The 27,836-nt window shown below is 40.1% G+C and overlaps 1 protein-coding gene across 1 annotated transcript in view; it reads right to left on the reverse strand.

Moving 5' to 3' along the window:
* Positions 1-27,836, reverse strand: part of COL14A1 (collagen type XIV alpha 1 chain) — a 195,953-nt gene that overhangs the window by 84,305 nt on the left and 83,812 nt on the right. Inside the window, exons 17-24 of the mRNA XM_004580703.4 lie at positions 27,285-27,417; positions 25,615-25,674; positions 23,986-24,137; positions 18,469-18,598; positions 15,284-15,406; positions 12,893-13,042; positions 9,555-9,671; positions 1,253-1,399 (exon numbers count right to left, since the gene is read on the reverse strand). Of these exons, the coding sequence (XP_004580760.2) occupies positions 1,253-1,399; positions 9,555-9,671; positions 12,893-13,042; positions 15,284-15,406; positions 18,469-18,598; positions 23,986-24,137; positions 25,615-25,674; positions 27,285-27,417 (1,012 nt within the window). The remainder of the gene's footprint in view (positions 1-1,252; positions 1,400-9,554; positions 9,672-12,892; positions 13,043-15,283; positions 15,407-18,468; positions 18,599-23,985; positions 24,138-25,614; positions 25,675-27,284; positions 27,418-27,836) is intronic.

Below are 27,836 nucleotides of genomic sequence, written 5' to 3' on the forward strand. Positions count from 1 at the left end.
AGAAAATGCAAGTATATGATAAAATAAAGTATATTACCTTGGGCAGAAAATGAGGAAACAAAAATGACTGAAGAAGTGCTAAAGTTATCTTTGAGATGATGGAAACATTTGAAAATTGGATTATAGTAATCATTACATACTTACTTTTTAAATTATATAAAAATTATTGGATTGTATTTGTGAGATGGTATTTAAATTTCAAAATATGTAAAATACACTTCAGAAGTATACATAAAGTGTTGACTTTCATGCTCTTGAAGTCTTCATATTACAAAAAAATTACTATTGTCTCATTGTGTTTTTGAAAGTCCTATGTTGATTTTTTTCCCTGCATGTGCCAAAGAGGCTAAAATCTGTCAGGTCCTGAGCAGGGATCTGGATCAGAAGTGAAGCAGGTGGGACAGGAACCAGTGCCCATAAGGAGGTCAGCACCCACAGGCAGAGGGACTTGCTCCGAATGCCACCGCAAGGCTCTCAGGTAGCTGTTTCTAAGAGCCACATACATGGTAAAAGAGATAGCCAGAGAAGACCATTACCCATATACAACTGAGTCACAAGTCCTCAAAGATAACAAGTTCCAGATACTGAGTACAATACACTAGGTCCCAAAGATTCACCACAATTCAAATCATTCGACATGTGTCTCCTCCAGATCAGGAATCCTTAATTAAAAGTCATTCCAAGAAGTTAACATCCTCCCTGCACTTTAGAACATGTGAAAAAGTGCTCTGTTTCCATCTTACACTTTGCCTTTCCCTAGGGTGTATCAGATCTGCAGCCAAGCTGGAACAAAAGCACAAGAGCCTCTTAAGCTGGCAGCAACTCTCGGGTCGGTCAGTTGGAACATCTTGGCCCCATTCCCACCCTCATGGCTGGGGTAACATGCCATTGCTTTACTGGCAGGACCCAGTCCTTCAATTCCATTTCACACTCCGCAAAACACAAATGTTCCTTATGGATATGGGGTCACAATAGAAGTCATTATTTCAAGTCTTCTGTCATCACACACTCATATAACCCCTTGGAAACATACATAGAGGGTGGTAAAAACTAAGTCGTTGATGACATCAGTGAGCCACATGCAATGAACTCTGGGGGTGAATAAGGGAAGAAAAACGTGTATTACATATCTTCCTGTGTAGAATCAAGTCATATTCCTCTGCATGGAATAATATATTTAAATTGAAACAGGAGGCTGATGAAACAATTTGCCTGTGGAGAGGCCGATCAGGATGGGATACCCTTGACTTACGTGTTTTTTCCATTATGCTCACGCCAGGTCCCTCAAGCTCTTGGAGCTTCGTGTAAATGCTGATTTTATATTCTGAATCAGGCTGAAGTCCATAGAAACAGTGCCTGGTTGTCCCTCCACCCACAGTGGATTCTTGCTTTTGTGTATCTATGATAGAAACAAAACACAAAACACAGATACTTTGGAAAGTTTTGAAAACAGCCATCAGCAGCTGATTTGCCTCTAAAATTCTTAGTATGTGTGGTGTATATCAAGTAACTCCATAGTAAATTATGCTTTTGTGAATTATACTGTTTTTTCCAAAGTTAATATAACCACTTTTAGTTAAGAATCATGTTTAATGTGCATAAAAATACAACTTACTATTAAAATACTCCTGTGAACTCTACTGAATAAAAAACTATCAATGATCATAACTATGAATACATATTTTTAAACTCTGCGTTGGACAACTGTGGAATTAATATTTTAAAATCTGAATTGCCCTTAGCACAATTCTCTGAAATACAGTAAAATAATGATAAAAAGACATGGAGGAATCCGTGCTTTGGGTACCATGCAACCTGCTGTCATCCAACAAGATGCCTTTCTAGCCTGAGGACAAGACTAGAAAGCTGCAAAACACAGCATCCGGGTAAGCCTCATGCATTCAGTCTAGGAGTTAGGGCTCTTGGGTGTCAAAAGTTTCACCCATGGGCTCAGATATTTTTCAAAGCTGCCACACGTTCAGGCAAGAGCTTGGAGCAGTCCTGGGACAATCAGGGAGTCTCTGCTCTGTCTAATGTCCTCCTTAAACCCTGAGTATTAACTCACACCTATGATTTCTTCCATTTACACAGGAAACACCTGGTGATATCAGAAGAAGTCCATGGATTTTCCTGAATCCACTCTGAAATTTCTTTTCTATTCCTTTAAAGTGATAATTGAGAAAACAGAATATGGTGCTGAAGTGGTTTAGGGTTAGAACTGTCTCCCAATTACTGGCCCCAAGGTTCTTCTTATTCTACCAAGGAGATACATCAGTGATAGCCAATCCCATGAAGCATCTCTCTGTTATTTTCTGCATTATGACAGAATCACAAGGAACTCTAGGAGTCTAACTCTCAGTTCCTTTCTTCATTCCCACAACCACAGCAAAGCTACTGTCCTTCTCCTGGCAGAGTTTGTGCCAGCCCTTGAGCCTAGAGATGTTGGATTTTCACACCACCTCCAGTGGAGACTGTGTGAGAAATCACCAGGCTGAGACAGAAGCTTCAAGGAAGGATGCCTCCTGGATTTGGCTGCATCTCTAGTGGTCTTTGTGTTCCTCGCTGTACTCTCTTCGCTCTTATCTTTATGGCTGGAATAATGCTATTTATGCATGGCGAAGGCTCAATATACCTTTATAGTACTATGAAGCCTTCTGACGGGAGATTGGACAAGGATTGCAAGCAGTACGGAATAAAAACTATCAGATCATTAGCTTTAATAAACCTACCTGGGACTATTTTTGAGGATTCCTAAAAGATTATAGTAGAGATCTATGGAAAATAAAAACCATACAGGAAGAAAAACTATGAAAAACAGACAGGTTAATATTAAAATCAATGTAAGGCACAAGGCACAATGAGAGCTAACCGCCTAATGATTAAAACTGCAACTGGTGCCAAACCGCATCCAGAAACAATCTTTTCTCAACATCCCCACTTACCTCCCTGGAATAATTATTTGTAGAAATGTAACCACATGAATAAACAAAGAAAATGTCCCTTCGCAATCATCTATTGTATATAAGTTGCTGCCTTGCTTTTGCAAAATGCACTCAGATACAACTGCCTTGAGTTGTCGTGTCTGTCACTCGCTGAATTTTGCCCACCATCCCCAGGGTCCTGTTCTGTCAGACTGATTGCTCCCAGCCAAGCCGGTCCGTCGCAGGATTGATTACAATCATTTGTGGAAGGCTTACTAGACATCAGGTGCTGTTTGTTTTTTTCAATGTTAACAACAACAAAGATGATAATACCCAATCTTGAATGAGTGTTCATCACATGCGAAGAAAGTCTAAGGATTTTATCTGTACTAGCTCATTTGGTCCCTACAACCTTCGCAAATCATCCTCAATCTAGAGCCCAGACTGAAAGTCAGAAAAATTGTAACTTTCCACTTGGCAGAACTGAGATTTGATTGTCAAATTCTAATTCCTCGTCAGAGAAAGTGTGTTATAAATTCCACTAACACATTAAAATGCAACCGTTTGAGAGCTGCTAAGTGTGTAGTAAACATACAAACACGACAGCCAGTGATGGGAAGTGCTAGGACTCGACTTCATCACTCTGTTGGACACGGCTACCTTGGGAGGCTTTAACTACAGATGATTCTCAGGGAGGCTTCGTCATAGGCATACATTTTTAAAGTTTTTTTTTTTCCAACAAGGGATGCATGTGGCTGAAAGGCAGTCTCACTACCACGAAAAACATAAAAGTTCACATTTCTTCCCACACTTATCTTCCTTCGGTCCATCAGTTACATCTGTTTAGGCAAAGGCCTATGGAGTTTTGCTTTTTGGAGACTTAAAATTTGTTTTAAAAACTACGTGGCTCAATGTGGACTTGTCCTGAATATATTTTCAAATACATTCACAACAAGGAAATGGATTTGTGCATATTTTTGGTTTTACTTGTATATAAACAGAAGATGGGGTGATTATTTTATCTACAAAGTAATTTAGATTTCCAGTTTTCTAATGTGCCTGGGAAATGTGCTAATGGGAAAAAAGAAAACGTCATGATTCTTGGTGAAAAAATGATATTCTTCAAATACTTGTACTTATACATAAGTACAAGAGGTACAAAAGGTATATTGGGTCTTATACATAAGTACTTATACATACATGGTTACAAGAAACTATTCTGTTAAATGATATTTGTGAAGATGTCTATTAAAATAACCGAACACAGGCATGATGCCTCATTTGGCTATTCCTCTACCTGCAGGCGCAGGTATCCCATATTGGTGCAACTTTGTGTCCTGGATGCTCCACTTCCCATCCAGCTCCTTGCTTGTGGCTTGGGCAAGCAACAGAAGAAATTTCAAAGCCTTTGTACCCTGCACCCACAAGGGAGATCTAAAAGAAGCTTCTAGCTCCTGGCTCCAGTCTTTGGGTTGGCTCGGCTCTGGCCGATATGACCGTTTCTGGGATGGAAGATCTTTCTCTCCTCTGTGTAAATCTGCCTTTCCAATGAAAATAAACTAAAATAAAAATAACCCAATACAAATGTTTAAGGAGATAGAAATGCTAATTATCCTGGGTTTTTTACACATACGTGTATCAAAGTATCATACTATATCCCATAGATATGAATAAGCAATATGTGCCATTTAAAAAGTTAAACAAAAATCATAATACATAAAAACATAACATTTATTTTTCAAATGAAAAAACGTCAAGTTTTTAACTACTGTGAAAATATGCTATCTAGTTAGATTTTAATCTATATTTTGATACATATAAAAACAATGTTTCTATAATATGCATAATAGAATACATTTCCCACTTCTGTCTGTAGATGAATACTTAAAAATATAATTAAATTCAAGATGCTTGTTAAACGCCATTCATTTATTTCAGTTTTCAATGCGATCTTTGTAATATTTATTAATACATTTGTTTGGAATGAAACACTGTCTTCCTTCATCAAACCTTTGTCATACCAGGTGGTAGGTAGGGTGTTGGGGAGCTCATGCTTTGCAGGAAGAGAAGTTCAACAGCAAGCAAGCGCTGTGCTCCACCTGTCTGCTTTGCTACGGTCCCGCTCCCTCGGTGCCCAGGCTCACAGTCCTGCAGTGACTGTAGCTTTCTCACCTTTCCCCAGAATCACAGCCGCTCCAAGGCCTGTGTGCCACTCCCTGACATGCAGGCCCCAAATCCTACACATGCATCAGACCATTGCTGCAGATTCTAGCCACTCTCCAGGAACTGATTCTAGAAACGGCTTTTCTGTTATTTCCTATTTCCTATGGATACCCATCCTTTCTGAAATGCTTGAAAATACTGTATTTTATTGCTAAAAATAAATACATAAATCTTACAAACCATTGGAAAACTGAAAAAGGCATGATAAAATTAATGGCAAGCAGTATCAGTTTGGTTCCCAATACTAAGAATGAAGGGTCACATGAGTGGAGTATATCCATGCTGCTTTTGGCTTGTGCATTTCAGGTCTAATGGCACTGCCTTAAAGAAAAATATTAAAGTTTTTCAAATGATGACTAATACCTTCAGATGTATTAGGGTCTGGTGCGATAGCCTATCTGATAAAGTTCTCGCCTTAAACATGCACAGGACCCCATATGGGGACCAGTTCTAATCCTGTCGGCCCTGCTTCCCATCCAGCACCCTGCTTGTGGCCTGGGAAAGCAGTTGAGATGACCCAAAGCTTTGGAATCCTGCACCCACGTGGGAGACATGGAAGAAGCTCCTGGCTCCTGGCTTCGTATTGGCTCAGCTCCTGCCATTGTAGCCACTTGGGATGCAAACTATTGGACAGAAGATCTTCCTCTCTGTCTCTGTTCCTCTCTGTATATCTGCCTTTCCAATAAAAATAAACAAATACATCTTAAAAAAATGCAAAAACCAGCCAAGGCAAGGAACAGAACTCAACAGCCTTTGTAGAACTAATGGGGCTCGGACAGGGTTTTCACTCAGCCATGATAAACCAAAACTCTCTCACTGCAGTCTGTCCTGAAATTAACCAGAAGTCTTTCATTTAATTTGGCAAGTGGATGGCTGACTCAAAGGAATATTTTATTTCAGTTTCTCTTGAGAGGAGTTAGTCCTTCTGGTATTCTTAATTTTTTTCCTTCTTAGCCATAAAGATGTCATAATATTTGCATGGGCAGAGGACATCTGTTGTTTTTGCCTGTCTTGCATCTAATCCCTCTTGCTTTGGATCCATTTCCTCCCACTCATGGTCTTGGGCGTTAGAGAAGATTGAATTTCACCACCATCACCACCACCACCACCACCAATACCAGATACATGGATGGAAGGCAATCCGCTCCAATCAGTCCATTTCTTTCATGCCCATGAACTCAATGACAGATGTAAGGGCATGTGACCTGAACCAAGCCAACATGACTCAATTCCTGGATCTCTCTGGGAACTATTGAGAAAGAGAAAACTCACTTTTCCATAAAAACTGTTAAGCTGGAAACTGGAAAGATACACTTCTGGCCCTGACTAGAGCTCACTCAGAGTCTATTTGAGAATCAAAGCCCAAGACAGCAGAAAAAGATGCAGCACAGCTTTTTCTCAATGATGCTGCTTCAATACTTTCGACCACCGGTGCCTGAATTTGGATACTTTAGGACTTTTTAAATACAGAAGCCAGTAAATTGACCTTTTTGATTAAGTTCCTCTTATCTGGGTTTCTGTGACAGACTGGCCACTTGATCCACAAAACCTTGGACATCTGTAAGTACTGCCTTAGCCTCAAATGAATTAATTTCAGAGAAACTGAAGCAGAGAGGAAAGTTGTCCAGCAGTGTGGTTACATGGAGAGTTCCCCACTAGTTCCAGCTTAGAATGAAACACACATGATCAGGATATGAGAAATACAACTTTATGGAACAAACCACTGGAAAGAATTGCCCATCCAACTGTAGAAACTTGGCAGACATATTCAAAAACTGGTCACCCTAGGATAAAGCATTTCTTTAGCACAAAGAGGCACTGGGTCCCATTTCTCCCCAGTGTCTCCTCTGATGAAACTAGAGAAATTTCTGCTGAGACCACTTGTGCAATCAATGGAAGCTAGGACAGAGCCAACCCACCTGGGGCTGCCCAAAAGGATGCACATTGTACCACAAGCCCTTCAATGAGAGTAAATCAGGATGATAACCACATGTCTCAATAAAGAAAAGCAGCCTACCTCCTGCCTAGTATGAGTAGAAACACCTTGCTTTGAGCCAAATTATGTAAACTCAAATACCTCATCATGTTTGCTACTACCAGCTCCCCTCATTCCCTCACCAAGCGTCCCTTTTTGTCCATTAGAATCTGTTGCTGAAAAGTGATATTCAACAAACTGGGGGATTGCGATGTGGGCTAACTTTGCTTATTAATCTTTAGCTATAAATCTTGGTGACAAATAAATTGAATGATATTTTTATCCCTCTTGTTTGAGACCAGAGAGGTTCAGTTGAAATATTCTGGCAGCTTGATAGCAATACTGAGGGGATGCAGGTTTGCTGGACTTGAGGGTATAAAGCAAATATGGGTTCATAGGGTTTTTCTTGATATTTAAATATCTTGGTTTCAAAAAAGAGCTTACTTCAGTGTTTGGTTACCAGATCCATTTTTATCACACATAACAATCACATTCCATGGTATGAATCCCAAACCTGCAGTGGATATCTGACAGAGCAGCCACTTGAGATGGCTGCATCTTCCATCAGAACGCCTGTGCTCCAGTCTGGCTTCTGCCTGAGTTCTTACTTCTTACACATGCGCACTCGGAGAGGTAACAGGTGATGACTCAAGGACGTGGAGCCCTGCCACCCTCTTGACAGTACTGGATTGAATGTCAAACCCTACTTGGTGTGGGCATCGGGCATTTGAGAAATAAACTGCCAAATGGGAATGCTTGCTTCTCTCTCTGCCCCCACCTTTCAAATAAAACAAATTTTAAAATGTTAAATATCAATTATGCTTTGTAAATATTAAACTATAAAATGCATGAATCAAAATTATCACTTGTAACTAATTTCACTGATAAAGCCATATTCTAATACATCTTTATGTCAATCTACATTTAACAATAGTAAACGTCTATATCAAGAGGCCCATGTGCCTTATTTCATGTTCTTAAGTGAAAAATAAACATCAAATTATTATGGGTTACTTTGGGACTGTGATTATCACATTTTTTAAAAAGGTAACATATACCACTATTTTCCACATGAAAGTATGACTATAAAGAAACATGAAACATATGAAGATTTTATAGTTGTTTCTCACATAGTTGCATATTTTTCCTCTACTTCTGCTTCAGTATTCCATAAATCATAAATAATGCAACCATAAAAATCCATATGACCTGTTGTAACTTCTCTTCGTTGGTGTTTCTTCTGGATTACAGCCACTCCCATGTATCTAATTTATGTCATGTTCCAGGGACTCTTACCTTAGTGGATCAAGGATGTAATGGCATTGAAAGGCTATCAAGACAGTATCTTATCCAGGGTTGGTAGGAATTTCTTCCAATGCATTACTCCTATGTCAACTCATTCATGTTCTATAGTGGTATGCACTCAGCATTCTCCTAAACTGTGCATTACACTTTAAGAGTTGGATCAAAAGGTGAGATTTACAGATTTTTAATATATTATGGGTTACTAAACCCAGTCCTATCCAGGCCCCCCAAATTAACTTCTCCTTCTTTTCATTAACTGAGCAAACTAAGATTATTTGTCCAGAAAAAATTGGCTATGTTTTAAACAATTTTACTGCCAAGTTTGTAAGATTAAAAAATATTTTTAGATTATTTAGTTTCTTATAATCTCCACAAAACAACAAATAGTTTATATTCTCTACTGTTTATACAAATCAGATCAAAGTGTTTTTCATCATTTGAGTAGTCTCTCAGTTGATAATGTAACATGAGGATTAACAAGCCTAGAAACTCACTTTTGGGTCATCAGCTTTCTGTGGTTGTTTTTACTATTTTTAATCATGACAAGGAGGAATCTTTCATGTCTGAACCTTGGAACAAACTGTAGACATGCCTGAGAACTGTGTTGTTCAATGATCTGTTCATGAGGGCAGAGATATATTGTACCTGATCCAAAAGGAAAGTATGTTGTTCAAACAAAAAGGTATAACTACACTAAAAAAAAACCCACATTCAATACAGCTAATACCCAGAAAGCGAATGCCAAGATCATGGCATTGTGGCAGTGTAATGTATGTTAATCTTGGCTATTTGGATGCAACCACCAGCAGCAGCTCCCATTTGTAAGGCACTCTTTCTGTGCAAAAACACTGTTACAAGTTCTTCACAAGACCTATCTTACCTGAATCCTTATGAACCTTCACACAGTAGCTCTATAGTTAACACTAGCTCTTGTATGAGAAAACAGTTTCAGAAATGTTGTTATCCATCTACATAGTCAATTTAATCACACATACAGTTTGATCCCACTATACAAAACTCTTCAATGAAAAATTTCATATCCAGTGGTAGCTATGTGTTATTCAAAATTATTTGCATAGAACCAATCATATTAGTGCTTGACAGAAACACATGTAAAATACTGTACTTACCCTGGAGAGATTCTAGAACTACCCGGTAGGCTGTGGCATGACGTTGCACCTGCCACTGGGCACACAAGCTGGTCATTTCAATTTGGTTGGCTTGGAGATCAGTGATACCCAAGAACACTGTAATGAAATACAAACATAACTGCAGAAAATGCCACAAATGTTCTCAAATTAGATTCTTTGACAGTAAAATTACACTCAAAGCTTTACACCACAGGAAGTGAGAAATCCATTCACTCCCAAAGGTTAGTGTGTAAAGGGTAGCCATTTTATGATCTGAGAAAACAGGTTGCAAAACATCATTAATGGTATTGTCTGTCTGATACCTATAAATGAAAAGGGGGATACAAATGTTCCCAGTAAAAAGATCAGATGCAAGAGTTATTTTTTAAGATTTTATTTTTTATTGGGAAGTCAGATATACAGAGAGGAACAAGAGACAGAGGAAGATCTTTCATCCAATGATTCACTTCCCAAGTGGCTGCACAGCTGGAGTTGCACCGACCTGAAGCCAGGAGCTCTTCTGGGTCTCCCACATGGGTGTAGGGTCCCAAAACTTTGGGCTGCCCTCCACTGGCTTCCCAGGCCACAAGCAGGGACCTCGATGGGAAGTGGGGCTGCTGAGATTTGAACTGGCGCCCATAGGGGACTCCAGCATGCAAGGTGAGGACTTTAACTGCTAGACTTTCACACTGGGCCCAAGTATGAGTTATTTTTAATCCTCCATATTTACTATCTTTTCTAAACATTTTGCAATATATAAGTTCACAATAAAATCTGTATTCATCAGGCCCAGCGTGATAGCGTAATGGTTAAGGTCCTTGCCTTGAATGCGCCAGCATCCCATATGGGCACTGGATCTAATCCCGGGGGCTCCACTTCCCATCCAGCTCCCTGCTTGTGGCCTGGGAAAGCAGTCAAGAACGGCCCAAAGCCTTGGGACCCTGCACCCATGTGGGAGACCCAGAAGAGCTCCTGGCTCCTGGCTTTGGGTTGGTGCAGCACCGGCCATTGTGGTCACTTGGGGAGTGAACTATCAGATGGAAGACCTTCCTCTCTGTCTCTCCTCCTCTCTGTACATCTGCTTTTCCAATAAAATAAATAAATGTTTAAAAAAATCTATATTCATGAACACATTGCATAGTCATGACTTGAAAGGAAAAACAAAGCAAATGCAATGGAATTATTGTATTTTCCAAGGCCAACTCTTCAAAACATGACTGACTTTGAATGAAAACTTTCAAAAATTAAAATTAAATTGTTTATACAGACAACACAAATTATTTAAAACTGTATAAATTGTTATTAATCTTAGAACACCATGACATGAAAACACAGTTATTTATGAAACAAAAAATATTGCTTCTCCAAGACAAGGGAGAAGTAGCTATCTGCTGTTCATTATTTAGATTCCAGTGAAAGAGCAGAAAACTAGTTTCCTTTATTACTTTGAACTTCCAAACATACTATGTTTCATAGTGAATTTATGAAACACCTTATAATTATTATTTCAACACAGTAAAAATTACATTGTCCAGTCATAATTTGACAATTAAAGAGCCAAATGATGAACAACAGCCTTTCTCTCCCCACAGAAAAAACAAAATCAACAATGATCTTTATATGATTATAGCTATGTTAAATTTAGAAAACTTTAATTTGTTTAACATTGTGTGAGATTATTGCATATAGAAGAAAGAAAATAGTAAATTCACTGAGTTTTTTACTTTGAGGGTAAAAATACAAAATAATTCAAGATTCTAAATCTTTTAAAACAGGTGTGCAATGCCCCACATGTGTGTTAAGGAAAAGGGAGAGAATGAAAAAAAAAGGCAGATAGAGAGCAAAATAACAAAGGCAGAAAGATTACATTTAAAAATCAGAGACATAAAAAGTGGCAGGGACAGACAATTTTACCAGGAATAAAGATAAAGCGGAGAAGAAAGAGGAGAAGGGGGTAGAAATGTGCAGTTTGATATTATAAGGACGGAAAGACTGGGTCTGTAATAGGACAACAGAGGGAAGTACTTGCAGGTTACGTGGTAGCCAGAGCAGTGTCTTATGAACAGCTAAGTTCAAGCTCAGACCCACACGCCAGGTCTTCCTTGGTTTTTTGAACACAGAGAGCGCTTCTTTTGAGATGAAATGTGTCCAGTATCCAGTACTGAGATCTCAAGATACCTCCTAAAAGGAGTTTTGGGAAGAGTCCTGCAATGAAAGAGCCTTCATCCAGGGTGACTTGGGGTCTGTTTAGTGAATGCCTATTCTTGCCAGGTAACATTTATGAGTTTAATTATTTGATTTAGGAGGAGGATGAGATACAGGCCAAGGGTAATAGGCATAATTATTACAATAATAACAGCGGTTGCCATATGGTAGACACTTGATATACCTTATCCTTTTCATCTTCAGAATCAGCCTAAAACATGATTAGCAGTATCTTCATTTAGTGTTAAGGAAGCTTGAGATTAGAAAAGTTAAGTAGTTTGCCGAAGGCCATAGCTAATAAGCAGCAGATTTAAAGTTTACTCTTTTGATTTTACCATCGCTATCATTCTTAAATGTGAAGCAGTCATTTTTGATAGCTATCAAGTCCAAACGTTTTTATGTTGGTAATTTATGCATTATCTTTAATGTGTACTAAACATTTTGGTTTGTGTTGAGGGTAAACACATGGGCTGAAACCTACTTAAAACTGTAAGATGGTTAAAAGAAATTTAAACAGATGGTGTAGTGATATAATAAACCTCAGGAATATGAAACACACACTTCTGAAATCTGGAAAACATTGCATTATTCCTCCAGTAACAGAGAACATTTTACGTCGAGGAGAATTCCCAGATGCTGTGCAGACAGCAAGAAAGCCTCTAAGGAAGGGAATCTTCCGAGTGGTGTGCTATGGACTTTGGATGCATGCATGCATGGATGGATACACACACACACACACACACACACACGCGAGCACGCGATTATCCAGGGTGGGGCAATGACTTTGAAAAATGTCAATTTCTCTGGACACAAACTCTGGCTGGTATTGATGCCAAGTCAGACTATAGGGTGTTTGGAAAATTTCACCTAATTTAAAAATGCCAACAAAGATTTTTCCAGGAGGAAATCTTCTAGAGACCAGGTGCTAACCTACAGCCTGCCAAACAAGCTTCTGAACTACCCTGAGCGAAAAACACATTGTACATCTTTTTTCCATGCAACAGTATCCATAACATGCACCACTGAGAAAACGAAAAAGCAGTGGCCAAACTGAAGGAGCAGCTGAGTAATGTGTGGTAATGAAAATAAAGCAGCAAAGCCACACACAGGGCTGATGCAGGTGCATGTCTTACATGTTTTCACCACGCCTGTCAGAGCATCACTGAAGCCTGAAGCCTGGGAGGCAAATATCTTCACGTTGTAGTCCATTCCGCTAAGGAGGTTGGTGATAAGAATGGTGTTGATGTCTGCTCCCACAAACGTTTCCAAGGTTGGGCCAGGGACTGCAGAAGAAAGAGTACATGTGGAAGGTACAACACAACACAGGAGGAAAGGAAAGCACTCCTGGAGAGAATGATATTCCCTCAGCTCCTTTGTGGCTGCCCAGGTTTGTAGAACAAGTCAACATCAGCACTGAGGTTGGAATCTAATCTTACCCAAAGCTGAATCTGTGACATGCTTGATCCCAGCCAATAGCTTATGTTTGGGAACCTACTCTTTTTTTCCAAATATTGTTTTCTCGCTCCTGTGCTTATTTGAAGAAGCTAATCCACCTTGCAATCCACCATCTACCATATTGTGAGCTACTGTGTTACAAGACAACAGAGCATCTACCTAACAAGGAAATAACTGTAAATAGTTTCTTTACAGGTACCCAACTTTGTCCTCGACAGGCATGCAACGGGCAGTATCAGCAAGTTGTGTGCTAGACACCAGATTGCCACACAGGGAACCAGTTGGAATTATCACAATAGTTTCGCCTACTGTTTTAGGTGGATGAGACTGGTATTTTAAGGCCATTTGTTATCTCTGTTTTAGGCCTTTACCTTTTCTCCCCTGTTTTAACCCAGGCAGATTGAATCAAACATCATAACATCCATTGCTAAATTAATCATTTAAAAAACACATTGCTAAGTTCTACATACATTTATTTACCTTCTGTCTGTTCCCATATATGCCACTCCTTCAACAGCCTTCACTTAGTGATAAGTTCCTAAAATCCTTATCATTTCCTTCCAGAAGCCTCTTTTGACAGTCTTTAGTTCCTTGTATCATAGCTGTGTCATCTCTGCAGGAATATTCCCATCCTCCAAACAAGAAGTGCAAGGCTCCCTGAATGCTTTTCCTACTCAGCCTAGAACAGCACTTGTCAGTCTCAGCATTGCTCGTGAGTGGGTTAGTACTGTAAACTGAAGTGTAGGCTGTTTACCAATACTCAGTAGAGGCCAAGGGCAAGACCCTGCTTCTCCCATCCAGTTGTGATAACAACAACAAAAAAAAGAACAAACACTCTCCAACGGGGAGCAAACCACACTAATTGCGATGCCAGAAACCCACAGCAAAGTTATTTGTGATGAGCAAACCTGATAAATATTCATAAAACAACCCAAGGAGCAAATTTGATAATGATATCTTGCCAATGAACACACGCTCCAAACCTAAAATCAAAGAATCAAAACCATTGGTAATGGGCCTCAGGAAATGAAGCTGGAACAGGCTAATACACCCATGGTCCATTCTTGCTATTTCTTTGAAAGGATTTGTAAGCTGACTGTTTGGAGAATGTCGGTGGGGCTGCTTTGGCTGGGTTGGCCTGAAGACAACAGCACTTGGATAAGGCAACACACGGAAAAGGCTGAAAAGTATCACACGGAAAAGTATCTGAGAGGAAGTCTCAGATACTACGTTAAGACTAACGGAGTCCTAGAAAGAAGAAAGCAGCTTCCAAAAGCCAAAAAGATTTTTTTTTCAATTTTCCTAATTCAAACTACTTGAGAACACCTTTTGTGCTCACCAACCAGCATTTTAAATCAAGTGCAGGTCTAGAAAACTGAGAAGGCCCTTGCAACAGTCATTTTAGTTTCCTCTTTAGTTTCATGAGAAGCCCACACACCGGGAAATAATACTGTAGAAGGCGCTAACACACAATGTTCCTCCTCACAGGTCTAGCAACCAATAGCACAATCACCCCCAACTGACATCACTCTTCTACCTTCAAGATGCTCTGATGAGGCAGTCAAGAAGAGTAGATCTCCTTATCAATTTGACTATAAGGCTGGAGGAAAACTTTTAGTACCTTGACTATTCACCCACATAGTTCCCACAAGGAGTCAGAGAATAATGGCATTTTCCCAATCAATATGAGACAGACGAGAAATGCAAAATTACAAATGACAAATGATCAGCGATCATATACCCCTTGAGCCGTAACACCTATTCTTACAGAGTCTAGATCCCCTTACACTGGTCACTCAGGAAGGCTGTGAGGAGCTCACATGAGCACCAAGTTCACAGTGCCTTCTGCTCCGTTGCTTCCTAAGCCAGCTCACAGTCTCACCATGCTGACAATACCTATCTGACATTGACCCCACTAGAAAGACTCTTTCCCAAAACAGATAAAAGGTCCTCTTTACACCTTCAAATGATGAAAGAGCATGCACTGAATGAAAACTGGAACAATTCATTTCAAATGGCATTTTAGCTCCACACTCATGGCACTGGTCATTCATGAAAGCATCACTTACCACTGACAGGTTTGTAGACGATCCGATAGCCCTTCACAGGAGAAGGTGGAGGGTCCCAGGTGATCCGCAAGCGATTGTACCATTCCTCAGAGACCCTTAGGTTTTGAGGACCAGAGGGTGGCACTGAGCAGGAAAGAAAAATAAGAGTCCATGTGGTTTTCTCCTTTTATAGCATACACAGTTTCCAACAAAAGCAATGTAATTTTTCTCAGGGGTAAAGTTAAAATTCACCAAAATACACAGTAAGCCCCAGAGAGCTTGGGGATGTTTGAAATATTAAACACATGGAAACTAATTCCTCAAAACAAAACACTTTTCTCTGAAATGCATAAGCTGATTGAATTTCCTGCATTTTCTTCATTTTAAGTGAAATTAAATTGAATAGTTTACTAAAATGTCCTGCCAACATGCCATTCTTTCCCACTATCAAAGTGTACCTGTAGAGTAGCATTGCAACTGGTGCTCACACATATTAATGATTATTAACACACTCAAGGCCCTGATTTTGTTTTGTTTTCATCTTCATATGACCTACTTTATTTGAAATGTTATATTATCATTTGTTTATTTTATTAGAACATTCATTTAGCGAGGACTTTTCTAAATTATCACACGTATTGCCAGGTATCACTTTGTTAATAGAATTTAGTTGTGTGCATCACTGCTTAAAAATGTGCAGCATGTCAGGCTGTCATTTAGTGTAGCAGTTAACACACCTTCTGGGATGCCCATGTCCCATGCCAGACTGGCTGCATTAGATTCAAAGCTACACTATTGATTCTAGCATCCTGCCAGTACCATACTGGGAGGCAGCAAGTGGTAGCTGAAGGGACTGGGGTCATATTACCTTTGCGGGAGAACTGAAGTGATGGCCACATTCCCCTCTTTGGCTTACCCCAGATGCAGCTTTTTCGGCTAATTAGCAAATGAGCTAGCAAATGGGAGAGTTTTCTCTCTGCTTCCCCCTCCAATGCCTCTCAAGTATATGAAAAAAAAAAAAAAACCAGAAAGTAGGCCAATCATACTTTGACTTCTGAAGTGTGAATTAAACCCTTTTTCCATAGTAGCAGTCTTTGTTTATGTGAGGTAAATACTGCTATATTTTCTTATTCAATCAGTGTTTACATCTGTGGTTTCCAAGTTAGACATTCCAATGTTTGAATCAAATCAAGATGCTGATGTGCTGCCATGTTGATAGTCACACTGTACACAGTGTGTGTAAGAATCCAAAGTAGAGGTCAAGTCAGGGTGTGAGTGTCCTGGGGAAGGCAGAACAAGAGGACGGTCTCCGGCAGCTCTACTCTGCCCTTTCCCTCTCTTTCCCACATAGTCCCTAGGAAATGATTAAAGAAACTCTGAGAGATCACAATGCCTTTGGTGACCTTGAACAAAATGTTCAAGTTTGGTGGGATCCTGGGCAGGGGCACATGAAGCACGTGCAGGGTAAAGAGGAGACATCCGCATTGTTAAACAAAGACGCGATACCTGTGGGCTCGGCTGAACAGAAACTTAAATACGTGCACAGACTTAGTTGAGAATGCCACACTGAGGTGACCAGTTACATAACCCAGCCTTTGACACCATTCCATACTTAGTCCCATGTAACCCTTTGCTAATTACAGTGGATTAGTGATTTTTTAATCTCTTTTCATGGAGAGGTAGACTCTATGGCCATTTGAATCTGTGACTTGACTAGTAAGCCATAGTAGAAATGACACCACTGATTTTCAGTAAAGCCCCATTTTAAATACTTAGAGCTTTTGCTGGAGTTTCCAGTAAGAAATATGACTATTCTGCCTCAGCGAAAACACAAAGATGTTCTGAGGCTGATGGACACAGAACAAGCTGGGTACAGTCATTTACCATCCCTCCAACATGCCAGTCACGGGAATAGTTGACTTGGGCCTGTTTCACCAATATAGGACCCAGACGAGTGATGCCAGGTTGTGCTATCAGTGCCATGTGGAGAATAGTAACCCAGCAATCTGATCTAATTTCCTGCTTCACATAATTTGGAAATACAACAAAATGTTCAAATGATTTTAAGCCGGTACGTTTTTGAGCAGTCTTTTTGCAAGGACAGACAATCACTAACAGACAACGAAGACCTTATTTCTAACAAGGAGTTTTCATGAATACGCCTCATCTGATGAGCCAGGGCAACTCATCATCAACAAGCATTTTATGATGCTGCATGTATGCATTTACTGTTGCAGGAGATTGGCACATAGACGTGAACAGCCTAGGTAAGGTCCCAGGCTCTCCTGATGTTTGCCATCCAGGAATGGAAAACATGAAGCGCAAACACATAACAAGAAAATATTAGATAGTAAATTATGCCTTGACATGACCAAAAGCTAATCAGACAACTAATCAAACCAGAGCCATGTCAGACAGTAAGAGCTACTTTGCACAAACTGATCAGAAAAGGTTGAGGGGGTGACACTGAGACAAGAATGACAAGAAAAGGCCAGGCATGCAAACATCTGGAACAGGAAATTCTATCTCGAGTGTATCTTGAACTATCCCTGAGTGTGCAAGGCCTAAGGCAGAGACAACCTTAGAATCCCCAATGAAGCACAGACAGACAGGAACAGTGGTGGAGTTGGTGTAGGTGCAGGGGTTATACGGAAGTGAAAGCAGAGATCAGCAGATCTTTGTGTATCATGCACATTGCACAGATACAGTAGGTCCATGGGAAGGAGATCAGATTACTTGAGTATGCAGGAAGCTATTGGAAAACCTGAACAGAAGGGGTGCTGTGAGATGACTATAATTTGAAAATCTTTTTGGGCTGCCGAAGGCAGGAAGGAACAGAAACAGCAAGACCTGACAGGAGGGCCAGGTACCCAGCTTGGTGAGAAAGTGTGGCCTGGAGTGGGGTGGACTCCCTAGATGTGGAAAGGAGGAGAGCTTTGCAGAACTTACTTCAGTGAATCAACAGGATTTGTAATGGCTTAGATGCCAGAGGAAAAAGATGTAGCTGCTTTTCAAGTCTTAACTTTCACACACAAGGAACCAGAAGCCCAGAGCAGTTAAGCCACTTGCCTAAAGTCATAAAGGATTTTCAGATTTTCAGCTTCCACATCTCTTTGTTCATCTACATATGTCAGTGTGCATTTCAAAGCACAAGCTTTCCCCAGGCCCGAATCAGCCCTTATGCAACGGGAGGCGGCTTCACTTACAGGTTTTCCCTGGAGCAGAGACGCTGACACCTTCTCCATCGGTGTACATGGGAGTCACAGTGACTTTGTATTCCGTATTTGGAAGCAGGGGCTTCAAAAGCAGACTATTCTGCCTTCCAGGCACCATGACCTGATGGGACAGTGAAGGATATGCTCTTAGTAAGACACTCTGTTCCCACTGATGGATTGGTGGAGCACAACTGGAGGCATTTGGAAATAACCAGATACAGAGATGTGCTTGGAGAGTGAGGAGAGATGAGAGGCCATTCATGCAAAAGCGTTTCTCTTTCAAGCTCCCCTCTTCCTAACCCTAATCTATAACCACTAATTCAGAGCACTTGAATTTCAAGCTCTTAAGATTCTGAGGAATATTCTTCCCCCATCATCTTTGCAGCATTTGCAAAGGAGCCAAAAGAGGGAATAATGGCCTATTTGGCTAGTGGCTGTGTGTAGGCTTGGATTGTTCCCTCTATAATCCAGCCTACTAGTTATCAGTTTTCATTCAACTTCTTTTTTGCAAAGGCACAGCCAGCCTTGCAACTTTTCCTTCTTCAGAGATAACCTGCACCCATCATCTTATTCTTATCATTAAGAAGAATGGATGGCAGCCAAGAACAAGAAAGCCACACACTGAAGCCAAGCTATCCAAGCCAAAGCGTATTTCCCAGCAATGCTAAAAAAAACCATCATAGCTCTTTTATTTCTGAAAGGAGATGTCATCCTTAGTCTGGAATCACCTCCATCCCTCTGTCAATAGAAGGCTGCCAAAAACACAATGTGGCTGCAGGATGGACACTGCACATGTTGGATGCGAGGCACCATGTGGCACAGCAAAGAGAATTCATGCCCCTCAAAGAAGCCACATGCTCTCCTTGCTGACACCACACATGCTCAACGCTGGCACATCTTGGGGCCATTTAATGAACTTAGTTGTGGCTTGGAAAAAAAATGCTAAGATATGAGAACTCAAATGGGTTGAAGGCAGCCACAAGAGGACAGCTGGAGAGGTTTAGCCTGGAAGGCTGGGTAAAATGCCAGCAGGCCCAGGGCGGTGCTACTTCCAAATGAAGGAAGGAAAGGATAAATCATGGAATAAGCCCTAGAAAGCCTCCAGATGAACCCAGTAACAGCTGTTGCTAAGATATCCCTAAGCCCCAAAGAGCAATTTTCATAGGAAAGCTGGTGATCTGAATTAGGTGACTTTGTATTTAATTACCCTAATCTTTGCACCAGGTCTTGGGAGTGGGAGTTCCACAAAGGAGCTCTGCCATATCTAGGATGAGTCTGACATCCCAGGCTCCAAGGACCTGTGAAAGCATCGTGGCTGCCCAACCTTACACCTCCCCAGCAGTGTGTTTCCTGGGTGTGCCTCTTCTGAGCATCGCTGCTCTGCAGCACAGCACCCACAGTTGCTTTCCAAGCTGTCTAGAAACCACCCAGGTCGATGTTCTGTAACCCAGGTCATCTCACACTGAGAAGCACAGGGTCTTGGAACCACTCACATCTACATTTCGTCTAAGGAATGCTGGAAGGCAGGGTGATCATTTCAGAGCAGTCATTCAGCTTGCCAAGAAGTAGTTGCTGTGGTTTAGACTAATAGCCCTCATTTACCTAGCAATTATGATGCACCAGATGCTGCTGTAACTATTCCAATATAATAATTCACTTAATCTTTGCTAACAAGGTTTTCCAGGTAAGGGATAGCATTACACTGGATTTACAAATGGGGAAACTTAGTTTCAGTTTCTCAGTAATAGTTCATTGTTTTAACTTGTGCTCTGTAGGACTACACTGCACAAGCCCTTGACCCTAAGCAGACTCATTCCCCAGAGTAATCTCCTCTTGTGTATGCAGAGTTGTTCTTGCTTGGTCTCTGCCTGCTTGGACTAAAAACAAATGCTACAGGTCACAGCAGATGGTGGTTTAATGTAAAATAAGTCTATAAAAGATGCTGATGATTAAATGGGATACAAATATACCCAATGTTTTCCTTTTTTTTTTTTCTCAAAAATGCATCTTCTCATCTGGCCCTATTATTATCCAGAGCTCTCTGGATCCTGAGTCACATCCAATAAGCTGCTCCCTCTAGCAGAAAGGGGATCCTTCATGTCTCACAGGGTTCCTAGCTGGAACAATTCTGTTTCTAGACTCTCAAACTATCTGCTGTGTTTACATTGGTATTGTCATGCTAAGTCTACTCCATCACAGACTGGAACTTTGCAGAAAATACAATTCAACTCAATTCCTCCCAAAAGTAACCAGTTTGCACACATATTTAAGCAGAATTCAGAGTCCATCTTTTGAAATATTATGCAAGTTGTCTGTTTCAAATCCTTCAAAAACGCATTCTTGGAAACATGTGGCATATTTATATCCAGAAAACACATGAATACTGTACTTATCCCAATTGTAGAAGTAAATTTTAATTCATCTTCCTTTTCATATATTAAAGCTGAACTCTGATCTGCAAAATGCTCATCAAAAGGGACTTAAAAGGTAATTTGTTACAAAATATTTTTAAATTTTTGTATATTTTCTTCATAACATTTTCTATAAATTCATGAAGACCACTCCTAGCTATGCCATTCTTTAACTACAATGATATATGTATTCTTGGCTCATGTAAATTTAATCAGATTTCCTTTTTAAGAAAATTTGGGAAAAAAAATGTCATTTTTCTAATCTGAACACATTTCCACTTTTGAATTTTTTATATAAGGGTATTTCAAAAGGTTCACAGAAAAAGAGGTAAATGATGTTTACTTCAGTACAAAAAAGGTTGAGATCTATACAGAAGTTCTTCATACTTTGCCTTTTCCATGTGCTCTGTGAAGATCCCAGCCTGCATTTTTAGCCAGGTGCCTTTCACTGCTGGGCACCATTATTCAAAAACATCCTTTGCAGGCCCGACACAACAGCATAATGGTTAAGGTCCTCGCCTTGAACGTGCCAGGATCCCATATGGATGCAGGTTCTAATCCCGGTAGCCCCACTTCCCATCCAGCTCCCTGCCTGTGGCCTGGGAAAGCAGTGGAGGATGTCCCAAGACTTTGGGAGACCCGGAGGAAGCTCCTGGCTTCGGATTGGCACAGCACAAGTTGTTGTGGCCACTTGGGGAGTGAGCCATCAGATGGAAGAGCTTCCTCTCTGTCTCTCCTCTCTGTATATCTGCCTTTCCAATAAAAAATTAATAAATCTTAAAAAAAAATCCTTTGGTCCATGTGATTTCAGGTCGCTGGGATCTTACAGTAGGCTGGACTACAGCTGCCTGCCCTACCTTAGTTGCACTATCCAAGTTTTTGTGTGTTCCATTTTCTTACTCTAATAATATAGTACATTGCATTTGTATAGCATTGATACTTCATGAAACAGATACAAATGCTCAACTGAGTCCCTGAGCAAGTACTTGTAAGCTAAGTATGCACAAATCCAATTTAATGAGCTTGGTATTTAAGGAATTTTACAGTATTTTTCTGCATATCACAAAAGATAAGCTCACTTCTGTAAACAACCACTAAATTTATCAATATTTTTCATTTTTCACTAAAGTTTATTTAACTGGGGCAGACCAGTTAAGCCTTTTGATTTTTTTTTTCCCCCTCTATCTAGGTATTTCACAAACACAGAGTATCTAAGTGTTTTAAAAGCAAACAGTGTGAAGGGAAAAAATTAGTAAAGGGCAAATTATCTAGAGAAAACCCAAAGAAAATGTTATTATTATTTTACCGTAGAGCTTTGTGAAATGAGATTAATTTGTTGGTCTTTCCAAATTAACAAAAATACTTCACCAAGAAGCTTAATGTGTTTCTTGGGAAGCGTAAAAATGAAAAAGCAGTAACAAAAATAAACTCGCACTCTGGGAAGTTTTCACAGTTCTTATTTTCAAGAACTGAATTACCATATGAGGCTATTAACAGGGCAAATAAAATATTTCAAGCTATGTCCTTAACTACCATCCCTAGGCATGGCTTGAATCCCTTTTTGAACTGGCGCATCATGAATGATTTACAATGTACAGTCGGAGTGATTTCCGAAGCCCATCTGTGCTGCCCTCCTGCCCTGTACATTTCCCCACCACTCTCAGACCACTGTCTTGGATCGTCATGCTGTCCACAGTGGATGTGACTACGTTTGGGATCAACCCTTGTTCTTCACCATTTCTTTTCTCACCCAGAAATAAAGGATGTTCCTCAGCAGGCTGGGCTTGGGTAATGGTTTACATAAGCACATCAATAGCAGCTTCCACCCAAAACCTTATAAATAAAGAAGTGAACAAAAGGATATTTTGGATTCATGATGAATTTGAGACTTCCTTTCTAATGTGGCAAAAAAAAAAAAAAATGCAGTGGAGCACAAGAAATGCAAATAATGCAATTTAAAAAAAAAAAAAACTTATTCCCTACTAAAAAGAAAAAAAATATTGTGGAAGAAAACTGGAGTTCTCTAGCTCGAATGAAAACATATCTAGGGAAAAACACTCAGGTTCTGGACTAAAGGAACTGCTACAGTACAAAAAAGAAAGACTATGGAAAGGCTGTAATTAAGCATATACGGAACCTAAAGAAAACTCAACTTGTAGATATATAAATCCCTGAAGACAGACTCCATGATTAAGTCAGAAATGACTATAGATCTCAAGATGAATTTATGTTGGTGAAAAAAAATGTGACTAGTCTTTAAAAAAAAGTTCATGGAAAATGTATACTATTATTTAAAAATATGCATGGATTTCAAATTTTCTCTACATAAAATGAACTTAATTCTTTGCTGAAAGGTAAAGAGAGATTGAAAATGATTCTCTTTCAGCTTACCCCCAAAAGGCCTGAAATAGCCGTGGCTGAGCCAGGAGCCATGAGCTCTATCTGGATGTCCTTCAAGGATGGCATCTTTTGCCATCCCAAGGTACCATCTTTTGCCATCCCAAGTTACACATTAGCAGGTGGCTGGAACTGAGAGTGTAGCTGAGACTTGAACCCAGGGACTTGGATATGAGTGGGCATGCCAAGAGGTATCTCTGCTAAATGCCCACTCCATATATTTAACTGCACACATTCAATGCATTTCCAAGAAGTTTTTTTTTTAAAGTAGTGTCTTGTTCATGGATGCCATTATATTAGGAACTTTACATAAAAAACCTTTTCTCTGTGTGTTTTGCTCAAGAGCTTTTCATAAAGTTCCCACAAACCAAATAGTTGTTAACTACAGGTATAATTGTATATATGCACATACAGACATAAGTGTGTTAGAGCTCATTCATAACTCAACTTTATTATGTAACAGGTGGTGAAGGCAGCAGAAGCAATGATGGAGGGGAGGCTCAGAGTCTTGATCTAACTCCAGTTTTGGAGCTAGAAAGGTCATCAAGAAATGAGCATTGAAAGTTGGATTAACAAGAGCATTAGTTTCTAGAAATGGCAGAGAAAACAGAAAATAGTAGCAAAAAACCTTTGCCAATAGCCTTGTTAGGTCTGTTAGGAAAGTCTGTGGGGTTTTCTAGATAGCTGAACTCATACAGACCGTTCCTACCACTTCTTCCGCAGGATCCCCTTGAGCAGTCAGGTAGGTCACCCTAAACTGTTCCACATTGCTGTCAGAAATGTCCCATTTTACCCGCAGGCTAGAAGTAGTCTCCTCATCTACAACCAGGTTTCTGATTCCTGTCTGGAAAACTGAAACACAACCAAGGATTAAAAACTTTTAACTCATCATATTCCAAACATTGAATGGAAGCCCCACAAGCAGCAAGAACAGCTCAACTCTAATGACTCCTGAGAGTCATGACAGATAAGTTCAAGACCACAGACCCCCTCAGAGCCCTGAGTTCTGTACATATTCATACATTTGCAAGGAGCACTGAGTGCAGGTAACTGGACTAGCAAGCCAGCACAGAAAGTCCAAAAGGAAGGATGGTCCTGTGAACCTTACACTAGCGCTTTGCTAAGGAGACAGATTGGCTCAGCCGGGTTGTACAATCCCATACCCAACATGCATCTCATCCACCTGACCTCTATCTTAATAATTGCCACACAAGCACAAATCTATCTCACACAACCTAACTTTATTCATTTGGTCCACGTGGCTACTTTCTCTGATGCTTGCCTAAACTTCTTTGAGTTCTGTAGTACATTCGTTCTCATCTTCTCGGATGACTACTCCCTCCTTTTTTTTTTCCCATTTTTTCCCCTCTCCCCTCTGCCCTCACTTCCTCTCTTTTTGTCTATCTTTACTGAAACTCTATCTCTTCATTCATTTGCTCAGAAAACACTCGTTGAATTTATCCTATATGTCAAATCCTATTAGGTCTTGGAGATATCCAGTGGTTTTCTCTCTACAAAAACAGCAAAAGTGCCACAGAGGACATAAGAGACTGCCATTCACCTGGAAAAATGGTTGGGGGGAGGTTTGCTGGCAGTGGTAATGGGGGAGGACTTTTCATATTCAAGGTAAGGAGTTCTGGGGCAACTTAAGAAAATGAGGAATGCATAAGAAATATGGCTGAGATTAGAAAGGAAGGCCAGAATCAAACAGGAAGGCTTCAGAAAGTTATGAGAAGAAGCCTTTAGGGCACAGAGCAAACCTCAATAAAGATTAATTGAAACATGAGTGAATGAATGGAGAGCCATTGAAGTTTGTCAGGTAAGGAAATAACTGATGGAATCAAGTGATGAAATCTGAGAATTGGCAGGTGTACCTCAGTGGAGGGCAAAGCTGGGCTCACAGAGGAAATAGCTGATGAAGGAAGAACAATAGAGCAGCCACGTTTCAATTACCGTAGAAAGGCACAGAAACTGAGATATGAATAATCATCAACAGAGAGCAAGAGAAGTCACTTGATAAAGCAGAGGCCTAAGACCTATGGGGAAGTGGGTGTGGTAGCTGAATTAACATCCTTTGAAAGCTGAATGCCAGTCCAAGACAAGAATGGAAATGGTCAAGAGAGGTAACAGCAAGATTCATGACTTAATTTAAGGACTGGAATTTAAAGATGGGGAGGATCCAAGAAAATTACTTATAAATCTGCCAGAGAAGGAGAGGTGAGCACTGCTCAAAGGAAAAAATATAAAAAGAATTAAGCTGGTCTAACACAACCTCTGCTTAAACCAAACCTTGTATTTGTTAGAAATATCCACTCCCATGTGTACTTACCTGAAGTCACAGAACTGGTAGGTACTATGGTTGTAGCTGGTTCTGTCCAAAAGCTATCAACTATAAGAAAAAAAAATCATTACTTTCAAATTCTGTAAAGATAGAGATAATGACAAATATGAGCAGAGTTGTTTACACTTTCAAGATAAACCACACCTTTATAATGACACCTGCTTTCCACAATAAGCTTCACTGGGGATGGAAGAGTGTAAAAGTGTACTCTAGGCAAAGCAGACATATTTGTTCCCAAGAGAAGGAAACTGAAACTCAACAGTGTTTAAGTGTCTCATCTCAGATACTAAACTTCATAAGAGCATTTACACCTACAAAATTGTGAAACCTCTCAGCTACTTTGAAATAAGGTATAACCACAATAATTAAAGGAAATTAAACAGTGCCTTAGACCAAGTTGTCAAAGGGCTGCTAAACAAGACCACCAAGGAATCATGTGCTTGGGCAAGAGGTGCTTTTTTATTTTTCTTAAGAAGATAGGACTACAGTGAAATGGAGTATTTGTGGTGTTCTGTCCAGATGCAACACTGACTGCCAATGGCTCACATCTCTGGAAAATGCGTCACTTGAGATCATAACTTCTGTCAGAGCATAGCTCACATCCAGTGACTGGAGATGCAGAGGTGCCAAGGCCCAATCCTTTGGCCTCAGTTTGGGACAACTCAGAAGGACTATCTCAGCTCTACAGCTCCAAGGAGGCTTTGCTGAAGGTTCGGGTTCCGCTTCTCCCTATGCCCCATCCTGTTGTCCTCAGTTCCTTGTGTAAGTATCTCCCAACTGCACCCTTCAATAAACCTTCTGAGTGCAATATTCTGTCTCAGAATCAGATTCCAAGGAACCCATTCGAAGTCAAGCTAAATTGTGGTTAATATCTCCTATTTTAAAAATGAAGGGATGAACAAATTAGTGAGTAAACTCTACACAAGGTTTTAGAAGCAAGATCAACCTAGAAAATTCCAGAAACTCTTGGACAAGCTGGCTCAAGTTGGTTTGCCAATATACACATTTATAAGTTGTCCCATGCATCCACATGTACATCATCCAATGAGCATAATGTAGTTAAAAGGTGCCCAGTAGGGGACAGTTTTATGGTATGGAAGTTACGCCACTGTTTCCAATGCAGGTATCCCATACTGAAGCAACAAGTCAATTACTGGCTGCTCCACTTCTGGACCAACTCCTGCTCACATGCCCGGGAAAGCAGCGGACAAAGTTCCAAGTGCTGGGCTCTACCACTCACACAGGGGACCTGGGTGAAATTTCTGGCTCCTGGCTTCAGCTTGGCCCAGCCCAGGCTATGGCAGTAAATGGAAGCTTTCTTCCTCTATGTCTGCCTGTCTGTCTCTGTCTCTTCCTTTCCTATAAAAAAAAATATTTTAAAATCAGAACATACAGTACTGACTATTATGACTTTTAAAAAAATCATAATATGATTTTTAAAAAGATATGGTCCCATCCCTCACAATGATGATAGGGTAGATGCTAAGATGCTTCAAATCCCAACTGGTATGTGAAGACATAGCAACAATTCCAGAGGGGAAAGAGGAATTTCTGTAGCCAGGGATCAGGCTGATGATGAAGGACCCAGTGGGGTGCTGAGGGTGCCAGAACACATGGGAAACATTTCTGAAGCCTGTCATTGGCAGGCTGAAACTTACGGGTGGTCCCTACAGCAGTCACCACCTCGCTCTCACTTCCATCATCAAGCACAGCCAACAGTGAAACTTCATACTCAGTGCCGGGCTCCAAGCCTTCAATCACGTGCGAGTCCTGTTCTTCCCTTAGGATGACCTGAAAAATGTTTGGTGCTTAGTAACTAGGTTTACTTGGATCAAAAGAATGAAAGTAATGTCCAAAAATACAGAAGTAAAAACTATAATCCTTAGTGTAAGAAGTTTTCAAATTTAAAGGACTCCAGGGTGGTTGATGTCAATTTGTAAAACATTTTATTCCTTTTGATTCCTCCAGCAAAAAAAAATTATTAGAATTGAAAATTAACACTGTGAAAATTTGCCAGATGTTATTTGTGAAAGTTAAAGACTCTGAAAGTATGTATAATATAGAATTATGTTTTAACAACATTGAAGTTTAACTTCAGAAAAAAATTGACATTTATAAAGCTTCACATCTTGCAACATATCATCTACTCCTGGGATTACTAATTTGCTTTAAAATCAGAGCTACTTCAGTACCTCAGTAGGCATTCATTT

This window comes from Ochotona princeps, chromosome 9 (assembly GCF_030435755.1).
Source record: "Ochotona princeps isolate mOchPri1 chromosome 9, mOchPri1.hap1, whole genome shotgun sequence".
Lineage (NCBI taxonomy): Eukaryota > Metazoa > Chordata > Mammalia > Lagomorpha > Ochotonidae > Ochotona > Ochotona princeps.